Source organism: Osmerus mordax, chromosome 2 (assembly GCF_038355195.1).
Source record: "Osmerus mordax isolate fOsmMor3 chromosome 2, fOsmMor3.pri, whole genome shotgun sequence".
In the NCBI taxonomy this organism is placed as follows: Eukaryota; Metazoa; Chordata; class Actinopteri; order Osmeriformes; family Osmeridae; genus Osmerus; species Osmerus mordax.
Window position 1 is genome coordinate 12,467,423 of NC_090051.1, and position 16,032 is coordinate 12,483,454.

Consider the following 16,032-nt stretch of genomic DNA (forward strand, 5'->3'; position numbering starts at 1 on the left):
CTCGATAGAATAAGGGCAAACAGTGTTTCTTTCGTTGCGCAACATTTCAAAGACCTCAATTTCTTTTTTGTCTATAAGAGCATGACGCCCACCTGAATCATCCTCTTCGGCTAACCATTGATCAAAAGTCATCCCCCCCAAAAGATCGAAGTTAACACGAAACATGTTGTTGATGTGATTACTGTCAAGCTTGAAATGAATAACGGTCGCGCACAATCTAACTAATCTTGCCATTTGACTTTATTTCTTTTACCTATGTTTTACTTTTTATTAACCATGGTTTGATATTATCACCTGTATGTTTCAGTATATTCAGGGGGGAGCTGTCGGATAAGGGTACATAAACTAGTACTGCTAGTTTATGTAGGCCTACCCTTAGTATAGTCCACATATTTAACATTTTTGGTCCCTATATGTTTATTGTATGCACCTTCCTGCCAAAGCAAATTCCTTGTCTGTGCAAACTTTCATGGCAAATAAATCCCATTCTGATTCTGATTTAGAATGTAAGGTTATATTCTGAAAATACTGGTGCTAGCATTCCTTTGTCAGTAGAGAGCCCTCTCCCCACATGATCTATAGATGACACTAGGCTTACATAAACAAACTGACCTAGGTTGACCATTATCATACTAGAGGTGCAATAAACCTTATCTGTGTTGAGTGAATCATATGGTCAAGCCTAGGGTCGGAGAACGCTGTAAGTTTCCACGTGCACGCGCACTCTGTCTCTGGGATCGATCATATTGACAGCTGATATGCAGGGGAGGAGGCTTCTCACCGATAAATGGTCTTACCTGAAGACTTGTGAACCAGACAAACTTGTAGCACAATGGCGTGTGATGTTTTTGTCTCCTTGTGGGCCGGCCGCAAGCAATAAATCTTTCTTAAACTAGTTCACCGACTGACTGTGCAATGCTTGATAGATTAATATTCCTGACAGCGAGATGTTTGATCGGCTGGTGGAGCAGCGGTGGGCTGTTGCTGCTGTGCTGTCGGACTGAACCGTGACCAAGCTTCAAGATGCCAGGATCTTGGGGCCTCATGTATAAACGTTGCGTACGCACAAAAAGCTGTGTGATGTATAAAGATTTACGTGACGTGAGAATGTGCGGGCCGTCACAGAAAGTTTTGAGCAGACGTGAGAATGTGCGGACCGTCCGCAAAGTCTTGTCTGGCTCTGTAACATGGCGAATTCTAACTGAAAAGTGCCGAAACTCACCAAACATTACAAAATAAAGTTTCCACTACAGTTTCTGTCATACGTATAGGCATCACCTTAGTTATTCAAAAAACATATTTGGGCTACCTAATACAAGTTTGATCATTAATGTGGATGATCACATCAAAATGCCAAAACGGGAAATGTTATATAGCTTTCTGTTTAATCCGCCACCACTTAATAACTTCTGTTAAACTTTAGGGTGTCAAACGAACGACAAAATCACTCTGGAAATGCATGTCACGCTAACCCTATAGCTGCCATGCTGTTACGATGCACCACCACTCGTTTCTTCATTTAAAGTTTTACATCGGACCATTTCTTCTTAATTTCTGCCATGGTCCGGTTCTCTGAACCCACAGCATGTATGGCCCTATAATAATAATAATAATGATTTTATTTGTAATGCACTTTACATTTAGCTAAATCTCAAAGTGCTACAGGTTAAAAACAAGAAAGGGCACAAATAGTGACAGTTTTCCACTCCGCCGACTTTCTTTTGTCGCTAATACCTGATGACAGGCCGACAAACAGGACACATTTTCTCGCCTCCACCTCTGTTGTCAGAACCTCGATTTCACAGTCACCGTATTTCTTCGAATAAATAACGTTCATTTTTGGTGCAGCGTTTATTCGAGGGCGGCGTTTATTCTAAGAAATACGGTAATTCAGACAAAGAAATTAGGCCTACCTCAGGAGCGCATTTATAGTCCATCTGCATATTCATTTATGGGAGGAGGCAAAAGGCGGGGTCAGTGGCTCATTCACGTGCGGTCAATCTCACGTTGATTGTGATTTATAAAGGAAAGGTGCGCAGGACCTGGCGTACGAACGGTTTTATACATGTGAATATTTCTGTGCCTAGGTACTTTTCGAGTTTTGGCCGTACGCCATCTTCTGGTATGAAAGCTGCGCAATCCTTTATACATGAGGCCCCAGACAACTTTCTGAGGGAAGCTCCCCCACCCCTGGATTGCACCCCTACAGACTGGTGGAAAGTGAATGGAATAAGGTTCCCCAGGCTTGCCAAGTTAGCACGGAGGTACCTGTGTATCACGGCAACGTCAGTCCCCTCAGAGCGGGTGTTTTCGGCAGCTGGACTGACGGTCACCAGGCTGCGTTCACGTCTGACCCAGAGCATGTTAACATGCTCATCTTTCTCAACAAAAATCAGTAGGCTGGTGCTGAAGTTGTATGTGAGATACTGGTTATTTTTATGACGCTTTGTTAATTAGCCAAATTCGTTGTTAGTTGTTGCTAATCTCTCTCTCACCCTCTTTCTCGACTCAAGTATTTTATTTGGCAGACTTGGCGCCGTATTATATATTTTTGTTTAAGTTATTGTTTAACATGATTGTTTTTTATATTATTATTATTTTATTTTGGAAAAAAAAAAAGGAGGGTCAGTTGTTTGAGCACCAGCTTCTAGCTATCGGCTCCGCTGCTTAGGAGTACAGAAAGAGTTGTTCATCTTGTAATAATGATCTCAATGAAGAAACGCACTGTTTTTTATATTTTCACTGCATTTTAATATAGCCTATAAATAGTGAATTTTAATATAACAATATTAATGATGAATCGAAAATCGCATGCCCATCCCTATTCATGAATAAAGTTTTTTTTTCTATAAGCCGCTTTGAAATATAAACCGCACCACCGCAAGAACATTTTTAAAATCGGGGTATAAACCGCGTTTTTATTTCTGAAAAATACGGTACTTGTTATATTAATGCTAACACTATTACCTTTGTATCCTGATTGGATGTCAGGTCAGTGTTCGCTTGAGTTAACATCTGATGAACACAAATTGTGAGTTGAACCAAAACTATATTCTATATACTGTAGTTATACAATGACTATCCTTACTTCATGATGTTAATTATCTGTGCCTTACAGCTGAACTCTGTGAACAATATTTGTTAATGCAGGCTGGACAATGTTATCAGTGGTACTTATAGACTTCCTGTGTGGAGTATATGACTTCCTTAGGGGAATGCTTTCAGCCAGGGTTAAACTCTGACACTGTTTACAATCCAATCACACACAAACACACAAACGGACATACACAAACTTTCATACACTCACATAACTTTCAGTGACCTACTGCAATTGTTTACACAAAAACACATCCACATAAAACACACACACACACACACACACACACACACACACAAACAGACACACCCACACAAACATACCATTCTTTATCCCCCTCCGTTTGGAAAGCACTCATCCCTTTCTCTAACTGGCTGTCTTGGGTCCTGCAGCATCAGCCAGGGGGACAGAGAGTGAAGTTACTCTCTCAATATCTCCTCCAAACATATGTCTTAGGACACCAGGGGACATAATGGCACTTCCTGTGTTTTTACATCCTTGTTGCCACTCTTGTACAGTACAAGATCCAACTGCCTCAGTGCTAACTGGGTAGAGGGATGAACAATTTCTCCAGGGTACGTTGCTTAATGGCTCTGAAATCTTATGAGGGGATCAGATGACTGGCTGCCGACTTGGAGGAAGCTGACTGGGGACAGATGGTTCAGTGTCTTGTGCTCCCTGCTGTTTCAGTGCCTTGGCGGAAAGCCTATGGGGAAGAGCAGAAAGCCCCTTTTCTCTGCTGGTGCTGGCCCATTGTAGACAGACACATTGAGACCAGTGAATCAGAGAGAAGCACAAACAAACAAGACCCTCCAGGACCATGACATGCTGAGCAAAGGGTTCATGTTTTGCTCTGTATTCTGAAGCCAGGCTGATTTGATCACTTTAGGTTATTAAGAGTGCAAACCTTAAGAATGTGAAACGCATATTAGTGTGTTCATTAGGTAAATTGTAAATTCACTCTTCACAAAACAAACAATGTTTCTGCTAAATCTGAGCACGTTACTCTGACTCAGTGTACTGCAATAAGACTAATTAATTGGGTGATTCATGTTTTTCAATATATTCGCCATGAACAAAACTAAACAGTCCACTGTGAGCTCCTACTGAGAGGATTCTGTTGGGCCTTAGAGAGAGAGGGATGAGGGAGAAGAAAGGAGGGAGGGATGGAGAAGATATTAGAGACGGATGGAGGAAGAAGAGAAGAAAGAGACAGATGGAGGAGGAAAAGAGGAGAGAAGGATGGAGGGAGGGATGGAAGGAGAAGAGAGAAGAGAGGGATGGAAGGAGTAGAGTCAAGGACGGAGGGTGAAGATAGGACAGAGGGATGGATGGAGGGAGAAGAGAGGAAGGAGAAGAGAGGGACTGATGGAGGAATAAGAGGGGATACAGAACATCTGGTTAATAATGTCTGGAGCATGGCTAAGAGGGGGTGTTGGTGGATGCTAGTGGGGAGGTGGACACTGGAGGGGAAGAAGATAAACAGACTTTAAAGTGTCTGTCCCTGACCCCCCCAAAGGCTTGACACAGACACCCTGGTGCCCACTTCCCCTCCTCCCCTCTCTTCCAGATGAGGGACCACCTCCAACCCCTACAGGTTCCAATTTAACACATCCCGTTCCAAGGAGAAGGGAAGGCTTCTTTCCTGTGCCAGATCCACCACCTCCACGCCTCCAGCCCCCCATACACTTTCCTTGCCGCTCCTCTATTTATTTATCGATTTTTCAGTTTCACTTTCCAGACCTATCTTCTCTCCATCTATGTGCAGTGCTTTCTCTCTGCATCCTAGTTGCTCTCTGTCATTCTGCTTGCTTTGCTCTCTCTCTTGCACTCCCTCTCTGCCTGTCTCTCTATCTTCCTCCATCCCTCCATCCCGACACCTCTTTTGCGCTCGCTCCATTTCTCCCTCTCCCTCTCTCTTCCTTTCATCCTCTCTCTCCCTGTCCTGCTGTTGAAGGAAGATTTAAAACACTGACAGTAAGAGAGAGATTCCCCTCAATGTTCTGCCCATTCTGTCTGCCTTCTCTTCTGCCTGCAGATGAACTCTTCCAAGACGCTGTTCTCTGCAGCCCAGACACACCCAGGTCAGGTCTGCTGTCATCCCATCTCCGCTGTCTAAGACAAGTCCTTTTGTGATAACAACGTAGAGTTGCCACCGTGGTTTCCTTTGTGAATCATTATGTGTCTCAGACGTCATTAACATGTCCCAGGAAACTGTGAAAGGCACACTGGGGCTTAGTGTATGTGTCTGTTAGTGTGCGTAGCAGTATGTTGGTGTGTGTGTGTGTAAGCTAACTGAACATTTTAAAGGCATGTGCGCGTGTACAAACACAAAAGTGCCCTGCCATAGAAACTTTTACATAGAAGCTGACAAAGTATAGCGCTAATGACAAGAAGAGAAAGCCTCTGTTCCCCTGCTCACCTCCTTAATGAGATCCTGCCGACTGACAACCACCAAGCATCCCTTTATGCAAACATCTCCAGCACACACAGTCACAAACAGTTCTCCCAGACAGGCTCACTGGACAGCTGGCCTAAAATAACAGATCATTATTTAACACTGCGACTAAACACACCTTTAAATTGGGCCTCATTAATGTTGTGTGGAAAGGCCAGGGATAATACCATACCTACACGCTGGCAGCACCGTGCCCTGCACACCTGCATGTGTGACTCGATAGAAATCCTGAATTCCTATCTGTCAAATCCCATCACAGGTATACACTCACCTGTGACTGTAACATTTCTAGCTAAGGAGTTGTAGAACTGTAATGAGATTTGTCAGCGCAAGGACTGCATGAATATAAACTGTATAAACAGACGATATTCTGTAGAATGACTCATTCTCCACTACCTATTGATTGTCAATACAATAGCAGAGTATGAACAACTATTACATTGTTCAGTCTAAAGGGATTAAATATGGTGTTCTGGAGTGGGATTACTGTTGGGTTCTTCAGTGTGTGTGTGAAGAGCTTCACTGACAACACGTCGTACCACCTCCCTGATGCTACAACTGTATCGATTGTGTACAATATTACAACAGTGACTAGCAGTCAGGGATTTTCACAGAAGAAACTGGATTTCTGGTTCGTCCAATTCAGGGGAGAACTCAGCCAGAAGGCATGATAGCAGGTAATTGTCAATTAACATCAAAATCAAATTCCACCATGGTGTAGCACTTTATGGACATCAGCAGTCAAGCATTATGACCAATTTTATGCTTGCTTAATCATTGCTGTGACATAGAGGGGAGCTTTCAAGTTCATTTTTGTCAAAGAGTGACAAGTGAGTCTCTTCATGGTCTTGAAAATATTGTAGCAGCCCTGTGCTCTGAATCCAAAGAATATTTTTTGTATGTAGTCCAAATAAAAGAATTGCAATCTTCTATACTTTTATACTTCCACAAAAGTAAAATAAATCTGATCGTTCCCAGGAGCGAATGACTGCCCAGCCTTAAGCGCCCATGATGGAAGATGATACCCTCCTCAGGCTCACTTGATTTGTGAGATAAAATGCTGGTCATTTGGTGAAAATAACGAAAGAGAAGGATGTCTGCTGCCTCTTATAAATTTATTTTTAAGTTTGTGAACATGCATAGTAATTGAGAGACAGCTTTCAATATTTTTGTATTGTCCCGACATTTACTCCTCCACCCCAAGACTGATTTAACTGTAATGTTAGTGATGCCAGAAGACACCATGCCTCTTTGAATTAGAACATTTTTAATTGTTATTAACTTACATGTTTGTTAACACATACTCACATTTATAACCAGACAGCCCTGCTTACAACTGTAAAAGGGATTTTCTCTTTGGTCTAGCGATAGATATTTGGGTTCTCACATCACGTTGGTGGTTTCATCACTACCTCAACCCACAGGCAATGCTGTTACGATGATGATAATGAAGTCACCCACAAAAACCAGAAGTAATGAATTCTCCCACTTAGAAACCAGAAATGAAAGAGTGACATGAGCTCAGCAGCATTCTGAAGAGGTTTGTTGGAGCCAACGTTGTCACATGTGTCCTGTGCTACTTATTCTTTTCCTCTGACACATTTCCCTCTGTCAGTCCTAGAGCCACAGGCCTGCAGGAAGCAGTCACTCCTGCCAGCGTCGTACGGCAAAACACTCATCCAAACGCACATCAAAATTGAAGGTTTTCTGTCTCTTTCTCTCTCTTTCTGTCTCTCAGCTGGTTGTCCATCTGAACAATAATGCTCCTTTTTGTTTGTCCATGTCCAGAAAGCACCCTGCTGAAGGGAGGTTGGGTGGACTGCATGTTTTTGTGATTCCTGTCTTGTCAGACTACCGTTGACAACAAACACCCAAGCGAGTCTGACAGAACACAGAAGCAAACACAGTACAACAGTACAAGTAGCTGTGAGCGCAAGGAAAAAACGAGCTAGCTGTTGTTCCTTTCAATCTTGTTTGCAGAGAAAGAGGGACGGTGTTGACCCTGTCATGCTGCTCTCTCCCAGCTGCCAGCCCTGCTTTCTAAAGACCTCAAATAAGCGGCAGATATATTTACACTGCATGAGTCCTGCCAGTTCATCTGAGAGTGAATGTATTGTTGGACTACAACTCCCATAAACTCCTTTCTCAACTACTCCAAACGATATCTCCAGCTGTCAAAGTGGAGTAAAGGGTGATATAGCAGTCAGCGTTTTCTGAATGCCAGACACACTTGTTGAAGAGTGACGGCAAAAGTTGTTGATGTGGGTCTATTTGTGTGAGTGTGTTTGTGCGTGTGTGTGTACTTGTGCATGTGTAGGTTTGCATGTGTGTTTGTTTGCATGTGTGACCAAACAAAGCATCAAAAATGTATGTGTTCATGTGAATGTTGGGTTGTTTAATCTTCTACTCACCAGTTGGTGTGGCCTCTGTTTGCGCCAGGGCAGGAGGGGTGGTGGTAAATGGCGCAGCAGAGAAGTTCTCCATGCTGAGAGAATGTTAGGATGTCCGGAGATGGGATTGAGGGGGACAGCTGAGGACAGATGAACAGAGAAACGGAGAGAGAAACAGGGAAGTAGAGAGCGAGAGAGTGAGTGTGAGAAAGAGTGAGAGAAGGCAGAAGGCCTAAAGAGCTTTCCTGGAGGAGGAGGGGAACGGGGGGGGGGGTGGTTGAAGTAAGGCTCTTTGGTTACCTAGTCTCCATGGAAAAGGAAGAGAGGATATGGTGCAGTAATCTCTCCCAGTGTGTCCAGTTAAATAGGAAAGCACAGATCTTAATGCACTTACTGATACAGTACTGTACACGCATGTACACAAACCAAAAAAGACCAAACATAATATGTCAGTACTCTGAAGATACTCTCTGCTTTAAGTAAATCAAAGTTAGATTCATCAGGATACAATTCAACACGATACAGTATGATAAAGCACACTATCAAGTGAATCGTCTGGTGACCAATTCCTGTAGGCACCCAAAGGCAATGTATGAGAAATCCAGTCTAGCTACTGTTGATCTTTTCTCAAACTGACCAGGAAAATGCTTGTATTGGGAATTGGACACACACTACAACATCTGCAAACTGCAAAAAAGCTCATGCTGAGAGTCGACTCTGACTATTGCCTCCCCTCTGAGAGTCCTCCACAAGCCCTGCCTCCGCCTGCTGGCTGGCGTCTGCATCCACTGACCCCTCAGCTCTTCAACAAACAGAGGAAGTGAGGCTTTGACTGGCCGTTTCTTATCACAGACACACATTCAAATAGGCGCTCTGCAGAGCCGGATCTCTGTCCATACCACAGTGACCTCCCCCCTCATGCCAAGTCAACCCGCTCAAGCCCGTGGTCTGCTCAGGCTAGCTATAGCACTGCAGATGGGTCCTACATGGTCTTGTAGAAATCATGTGATGGAGATTTTACATTACACATAACACCAACATTGAGGTTACATGTAACTACATAGCAAACCCTACAGTAACCATGTTGAAGGTACATGGGACTTGCCATATTATTGAATGGTATTTAGTGTGTAGGTTATTACAAAGATGAAATAAGTCAAAATAAGAGGGATGGAAGGGGTATCAGGGGTAAGTGGATGTTGTAAAGGGGCATTTGAAGGTTATGTTACCAAAACAAGATCCATGTTGTTGTTGTTATTATATTATTCATAGAAATCCCAACATCTCCCATACCTTACAACTTGTACCACAAAACCACAATGAAGTGTAACTACATATCATCAGGTAATATGTTCAGTTACATATGCAACTACACTGTTGTTGCCATGGGTATTGGTACAGTATTTAGTTACATGGTAATTGCCTTAATGTTAAGTGTTGCCAAGATTGTTATGTAAACAGAAAGGTCATACAGGATCTTAGTATGTGGATATCATTAGAAGTGTTAGTCGGCATTTGAGAAACAAGTGCAAGTGTTTCTTAAATTGTAGATTGTTGGGATTTATCATGAATTTGATACAGTTCTGTGACTCAAAACACTGGCACCTAACCCTTCGGAAACAAAACCTCTGTGCATTGTGAGTTTGTTTTGTATAATCTGTATGTGGATGACATGGCCTGTGTGCTGCCACAGCATGAACTATGAACCCCTATGTCTCATACTAATAATCTTGAAACAAGGTTTTCTGTGTTTGGGGTCTAATTACCAACCGAGCGAGACAGATGTTATTCACAACCACTCGATCACATGAGCTGAAGACGCTACTTGTGTTCAGCATTCATGCAGGTCATTCCAATTTAATTACACAGCATGGCAATAATTACAGACCCCTGCATGGATCAGAACATAACTGATCTCTTATATATATATAAACACTTTAATAGTTACACAATATAATGCAGTTGTTCATAGTTAGTGAATAATTCACAAAACATCATCAATACATTGTTAGAACACAATGATGTTTAATAAACTACAGACCTGATGAACTAAAAATGATCAAATTATCTACAAAGGCTTCATTTTGTGTAGTTATTACAAAGTGTTACCAGAACTGTCCAAAAGGAAGGCTTACACAGGTCGGCCTGATATGTGAGTTAGATTAAAACAATGTGACCTCCCTCCAGTGTCCCGGGATGGCGTGGGAGTCAGCTGTCAGAGAAACGACTCCTGTTCATTAATTTCTATACTTTAAAACGAAACTAGTAAACTAAATTAGTTTTCAGGACAACAGTGTTGGTATGGTATGTTTATAAAGTGACTCTGGGAGCCATACTCCTAGCGAATATTCCCTGCGACAACTGATTATGGGAGGCCTCACCAGCTGTCTCAACACATGAGGGGAACGACTTTTCCTTCAACACACTACAATTGTAGAGACAGTTTTCAAGACCTAAAAAGGTACACTCACCAACTATCCAGGACTGCACGCTGTGTGTCTGTGAGCTGTGGGTCTGGGTACTGGATAGACCCCCTGCTCTCTCTCCTACTCTCCTGGTCCACAATACTGAAAGGAACCGTTATTCAGAGCAGTATAGCAGAGCAGCTAGTGCTATGGAAGCCTTGTTCTCTCTTGTTGACAGGAATCACACAATCTCACAATATTGTCGTCAAACCCTGCAACTTTTTACTTGGCGTGAGAACCGGGTGGTCTGCTCGTGAACTGGACAACTTTGCTTCCACCCCCTCCCTTTCACTCTGGTAAAGTTATTTCCCAGTATGGAATCTCTTCTGCTCCACCAATGGGCTATGAGGCCCCGCCCATCCCAGCAGCAGACAAGTGAAGCACAGCTGTTCCAGGGCCGAGGCTGCCTCTGGTCAGGAGTCTGAGGGAGGAGACAGGAAGTTGGAGAACAGGAAGGAGAACGAGGCGTAACCCTCAATCCAAAGTTGAGTTTTGTGAAGGAAAAGTGTGAGTGTACTTCATGAGGGTATGAATGAAACTATGAAACTTTAAATGTATGATATCATGGGCATCTCTCTGGACCATGTCCTGTACATCTGTTGGCAGACATATCCAGCTCAATTGAGAATTGAGTTGATCTTCAGGGGATGGAATATTGCAGTGATACAGTTATGTGGAGAGGCTGAGGGATGTGATGTGGACATGGGGGAGCAGCGACAGGGGGAGTGGAGGGAGGGTTGAACAGCTGCATGATGTTTGGGTTGTGTACAACCAAAAGCTATTGTCTCAGTACAGCACTGCATGGAGAGCAAACCAAACATTCTGTCCACCTGTGGAGGCAATCAATTCATTGTGCTGATAAATATACTACATGTTTCACAACTCTTGGTTTATCATCAATACAGTAAGCTATAAACTTCCTGTGATTTAAACTGTTTAAATTATATTTTATAACATTGCAAATTAATTTAATCAATTACAAGGCAAACATTTTACAAAATGAGAATTTATTTTAAATGTTACCTGGTTTACCATGATTATTGAGAAAGAGAGATAGAGTGAGAGAGCGATAGCTCATGGCCAAGGCCAGGTGAGGAGGGTCAGAGGAAGAAGAGTGCAAGGAGTAGAAGAAGTGACTGATAAAATGGTCCACTTTTCTCTTTAATACCCAACCATCATCTGTAAGAAATAACCAATCAGAACACATCTGGACCCTTACTCATTAGCATTCATAGCTACCAACTTAACAGGAGGTCACACGATGAGGTGTGAGAAACACCAAGCACCAACTCCTTCAGCATGTGTCCCCCAGGTCACACCTTTCACAAACGTGTTATTTGCAGTAGAGTATATACTTCCCATCAGAATTACCCAGAATCATTAGTCATTTTAAACTTTGATCTTGGTAAGATGGTAAGACAAAAAAAACTTTGATGGATGCACGGTGAATAGCAGGTGATTTGTATTTGATCAGTGAGAAGACATACGTAACCATGATTCTGAGGACAGCCGAGATCCTCTCCTGACACACAGATTATCTTGTTCTTCTATGCTCACATCCTGCACCCCATGAAGAACTCAGGAGCTTTCATCTTCCCCGAGACAGAAATCATATGGAGGTCAGTGGAAAAGGGGGTTTTGTGCAATGGTGGGATGACAGGGTTAGATGATAATGACTGCTCCTCAGTTTTATGAGGCAGGGTTGTGGGGATTTTCTGCTCAGTTACTGTAGCTGTTCCTACATTTTAAATAGCATGCCTTCCATGTGCAAAAGCACCATGATGTACAGCAGGAAAGCTATTAGACTGAGAAGACATCAATGATGGACACTCCTTGTGATTGTTTTGAATGGATTGTGTATTAGTAAATTGTGTGTTGACTATGTTGATTTTCAAAATAGTAGATTAAACTGTTCCCCTTTTTACTTAACAGGTTTTAAACAATTTTCACCCGCAAGTAAATATGCTTCCAAAAGGTGTATTTTGTCTTTGACAGCTAAATGCAGCCTGAGTTGTCCTCCTCCCACCACTTACCACTTCCTCAGCTCTCTGCTCTCCTGCATTCTTTCACTCATACTCACAGGCACATTCTGACTAAACTTATTATGACAGCTGGCATCTTAACTATGAAGGCAGAAATATCTGTCTGTGTGTGCCTGCGTCTCAATTATTTAGAGAACCTGACATTGTATGAAATTGTAGTTGTGCAGGTATGTTGCTCAGGATCCCCGGACATGCAGTGCGGACTGAGGATTGCGGATTGTTTGGATGAGTGGTCCGCGACAAATAAATAAAACGGTGTTTGTGGCCATGCTGAGCTGCACTAAGCAATTGAGCTACGGATCTTGTGAGAATGGGCATTATACTATCGTGCGCCACCAATGGGCACCACCAACTGGCACTGTATGAGTAATTGTGTGTACTTATCTTGTTTATCCTCCTATGCCACAACATTCCTGGCAAGTTGAATCATTTTAGTTTAATCAGAGGAGGCAGCAATGGACAAAGAAGTGTGCTAATGGTGATACCATCCCAAACCTGCAGGCTGCTATAAAACCATTGTGAATTAAGTGTGTTCATCACGGGTGTTCAGAACACGATGAAATACCTTTTCACACCTCGTTTGGGCTTCAGTGAGAGTCTTTAGACCATTAAGCACAACAAAAACATTACACATTATTTACATAATGGATGATGGACGATCCCACTAACCGTTAATTGTGGAAGTGGAAATTACTGTAAACAAAAAGGTTGTAGCTTACTCTTAAAAGCTACCCGCTGTGAACCTGGCCCTACAGGGTTCCTCAGCACATTGATGGACCGTTATGTAAACAAAGCTTGACTTTCTGGAACAAAATAGCTTTTTAATTGCCGCCATTTTCTTTCATAAAAAATTGTCGCTGACTGGTGACTGTCAGGCACTACAGATGCTGGGCAAACAGTTTTCATCTCCCTTCCCCTAGCACCAGATGTTTCCCTGTCATTTCCAGCTATTACATTAATTACCTTGAGAAGGCATTGTCTCATTGCATATATTGCTCCCCCAAAGTGAGGGACAATATTGCAGCTTGTAATGAAAACTGTTGTTTGAATCACCAACCCTTGTGAATTTATACGACCATAAAGGCTTGGTATACATTCTTTAAGAAACACTGTGTGAGCATTTACTGTGCTTATGCAATGAGTTGATTCATGGGAGTTCCCTCGAGTTGCTAACCCTGGCCTGGGACTGGGTTGTCTTATTATAGAGAGGTTTTGGTAGTCCATGATCAGAGTTAATTGTGTAGCCTCCATGTTAGTCCGTTGGGGATCCTGTGGATTGTTCTGTGTAGTGGGACTGTTTTCACACCATTAGTAAGAGGAGTGTTTATAGTAATTACTGGCAACAACTACATCCCCTCTACCAGACACACAACGGAAAGGAGACAGGAACCTGCTGACTGGCTTTTTAGGTTTTTCTCTCTCTCACACAAGCACGTATGCACTCACATACACACACACACACACACACACACACACACACACACACACACATACACACACACACACACACACACACAGTCAATTCATGAGATAGGGTCTTGGCAATTCTTGTGGGGACTCACATTTAAGTCCATAATCCTGTTTAACCTAACCCTCAACCCTAACCTTAACCCAAAGCTTAACCCTAACCTTATCCAAAAACCTAACCTTCGCCCCAAACCCAACCCTAGCTGCTAACCCCAAAACTATCCCTATCTACTAACCCCAACCCTTAATTGAATTCCAACACAAAGGTGCAATAAATGTGTTAACCTTATCTGTGCTGAGTAAATCATATGGTCAAGCCTAGGGTCAGAGAACTCTGTAAGTTTCCACGCACACACACGCCAGGTCTATGCAAGGGAGCCAATGAAGAAGAGCCATGGGACATTTGCATGCCTTTGTTTTAACCAATGACTGTCAAGAGCAGTTCTGTTTAAATAGGTAGCTAGCACAACATGCTAGCAGACAAACTTTGTAGCACAATGGCGTGTGATGTTTTTGTCTCCTTGTGGGCCGGCCGCAAGCAATACAGCTTTCTTAAACTTGTTCACCGACTGACTGTGCAATGCTTGATAGATTAATATTTCTGACAGGTCCCCACAAAAATAGCTAAACAAGTAAAGGTGTAGCAAGAGTTTTCAGTCAGTTGAAGGACTAGTGGGAAGCACGTACCTCCCAAAGACCTTAAGCCCATCCCCTACACGCTGAAATAATGGTGATGTGCTTTATGATGTGTGTGGTCTTTGGCTTTGGAGATGGGGGTTCTATCCTCGTCTTTACACAGGCACACACATCCACATGCTCAAAACATATGCCAACCTATTAGTCTTTTAACATCAAAGTGATGGTAATTTTTTATGCTCTGATTATTGATTTATGTTGCTATGCTGGGCTGCAGTTTTAAAACCAAGGATCTTACTTATTTTTAATCAGAGGAAGGGATGGAACTCATATGTAGACCTACATCATGTCTAAATCTCAAGCATCAACGATTAGACACAAAATCAGAGGAAAAGGCCCAATGGGGATTTGACGATAGATGTCACATGCAACACCTGCCCGGTGAGAACTGGTTCTAGTGTTTAGGCACTGTCACAACTTATGTATTGTGAGCAGTGCCGCTGCATGCCATTTTGGTGCCCTAAGCATAATTCCTTTATGATGCCCCCCCCCAAAAAAAAAAAAAACAGATTGTTTTTGCCAGTTAAACTTTTTATTACCAAACATATAACTCAATACCAATAGCCTAACACAACAGCAGCATCACAATGTAAAACCTATTCAGAGGTGGTGGTTCTCTGCTGTGTATCTGTCCCTAAACAGCTGGTTGAGGGTGGTTGATCAGGGCTTGGCAGGGACGGACTGGGAGTAAAAATAGGCCCTGGACTTTGATCCAGACCGGCCCACCAGAACCGGCCCCCGTATACGCCACCACAGCTGCCCTGCCAATGCATCCACATTCTGTGTTTGATGTGATGCTAGTTACGGAGTTCCCAACGTAATGCGAGCGCGAGCGAAAATTCTTGGCCTTTATTTGAGCGCAAAATAGTTTTTGAGCTTCGTGTAAAATAAACAGCCGTTTTTCAGTTGGTAAAACCTTGTCTAGTGAAGGTGATGTATTTTTGTCTCTTAATGCTTCAACCCCACCCTTACGTTTTCCAAATTATAAACATTTAAAACTGAAAGCATGCAGCCAAAGGAGCTCTCCACCGTTATTACTCATTTAAAAACTATTTGATAAATCGAATATAAAAGCATCATAGAATGTAAAGTAAAGTAACAGCTAGCTGGCGTCAGTTACTTGTAAAATGCATAGATAATGTTTAACAGTAAAATCTCAATTTAGCTTGCACCTAACATATTTGAGTGTGCTAACATTAGCAATAACGTCAGCTAGTTCGAGGTGTATGCATAGGCTAACCATTAAATTAGCAGCACATTTCCCGTATTTAACAATGCGTAAACATGGACTTACCTGAAAGTGATGCACGGGCATCATTTCGCAGTTTCTTTCTCTTTCTTATTTCTGCCCCTGACTCCTGGTGTCTTTTTGAGGCCATTTTTGAAAAGTTGACCCTACTGTCAAAGTTCGTCAGGC

The 16,032-nt window shown here is 42.6% G+C and overlaps 1 protein-coding gene across 3 annotated transcripts in view; it reads right to left on the reverse strand.

The window, feature by feature from the left end:
- The window catches only part of gypc (glycophorin C (Gerbich blood group)), a 36,542-nt gene extending 25,851 nt beyond the window's left edge, over positions 1–10,691 (reverse strand). The window contains exons 1-3 of one of the 3 annotated variants that reach the window (XM_067250963.1): positions 10,606–10,691; positions 10,417–10,512; positions 7,967–8,085 (exon numbers count right to left, since the gene is read on the reverse strand). In XM_067250963.1, the coding sequence (XP_067107064.1) occupies positions 7,967–8,039 (73 nt within the window). In that variant the 5' untranslated portion in view covers positions 8,040–8,085; positions 10,417–10,512; positions 10,606–10,691. Of the gene's footprint in view, positions 1–7,966; positions 8,086–10,416 lie in introns of all 3 variants that reach the window. The other 2 variants (XM_067250969.1, XM_067250956.1) reach the window with 2 other exon arrangements.
- Between the last annotated feature and the right edge of the window lie 5,341 nt (positions 10,692–16,032).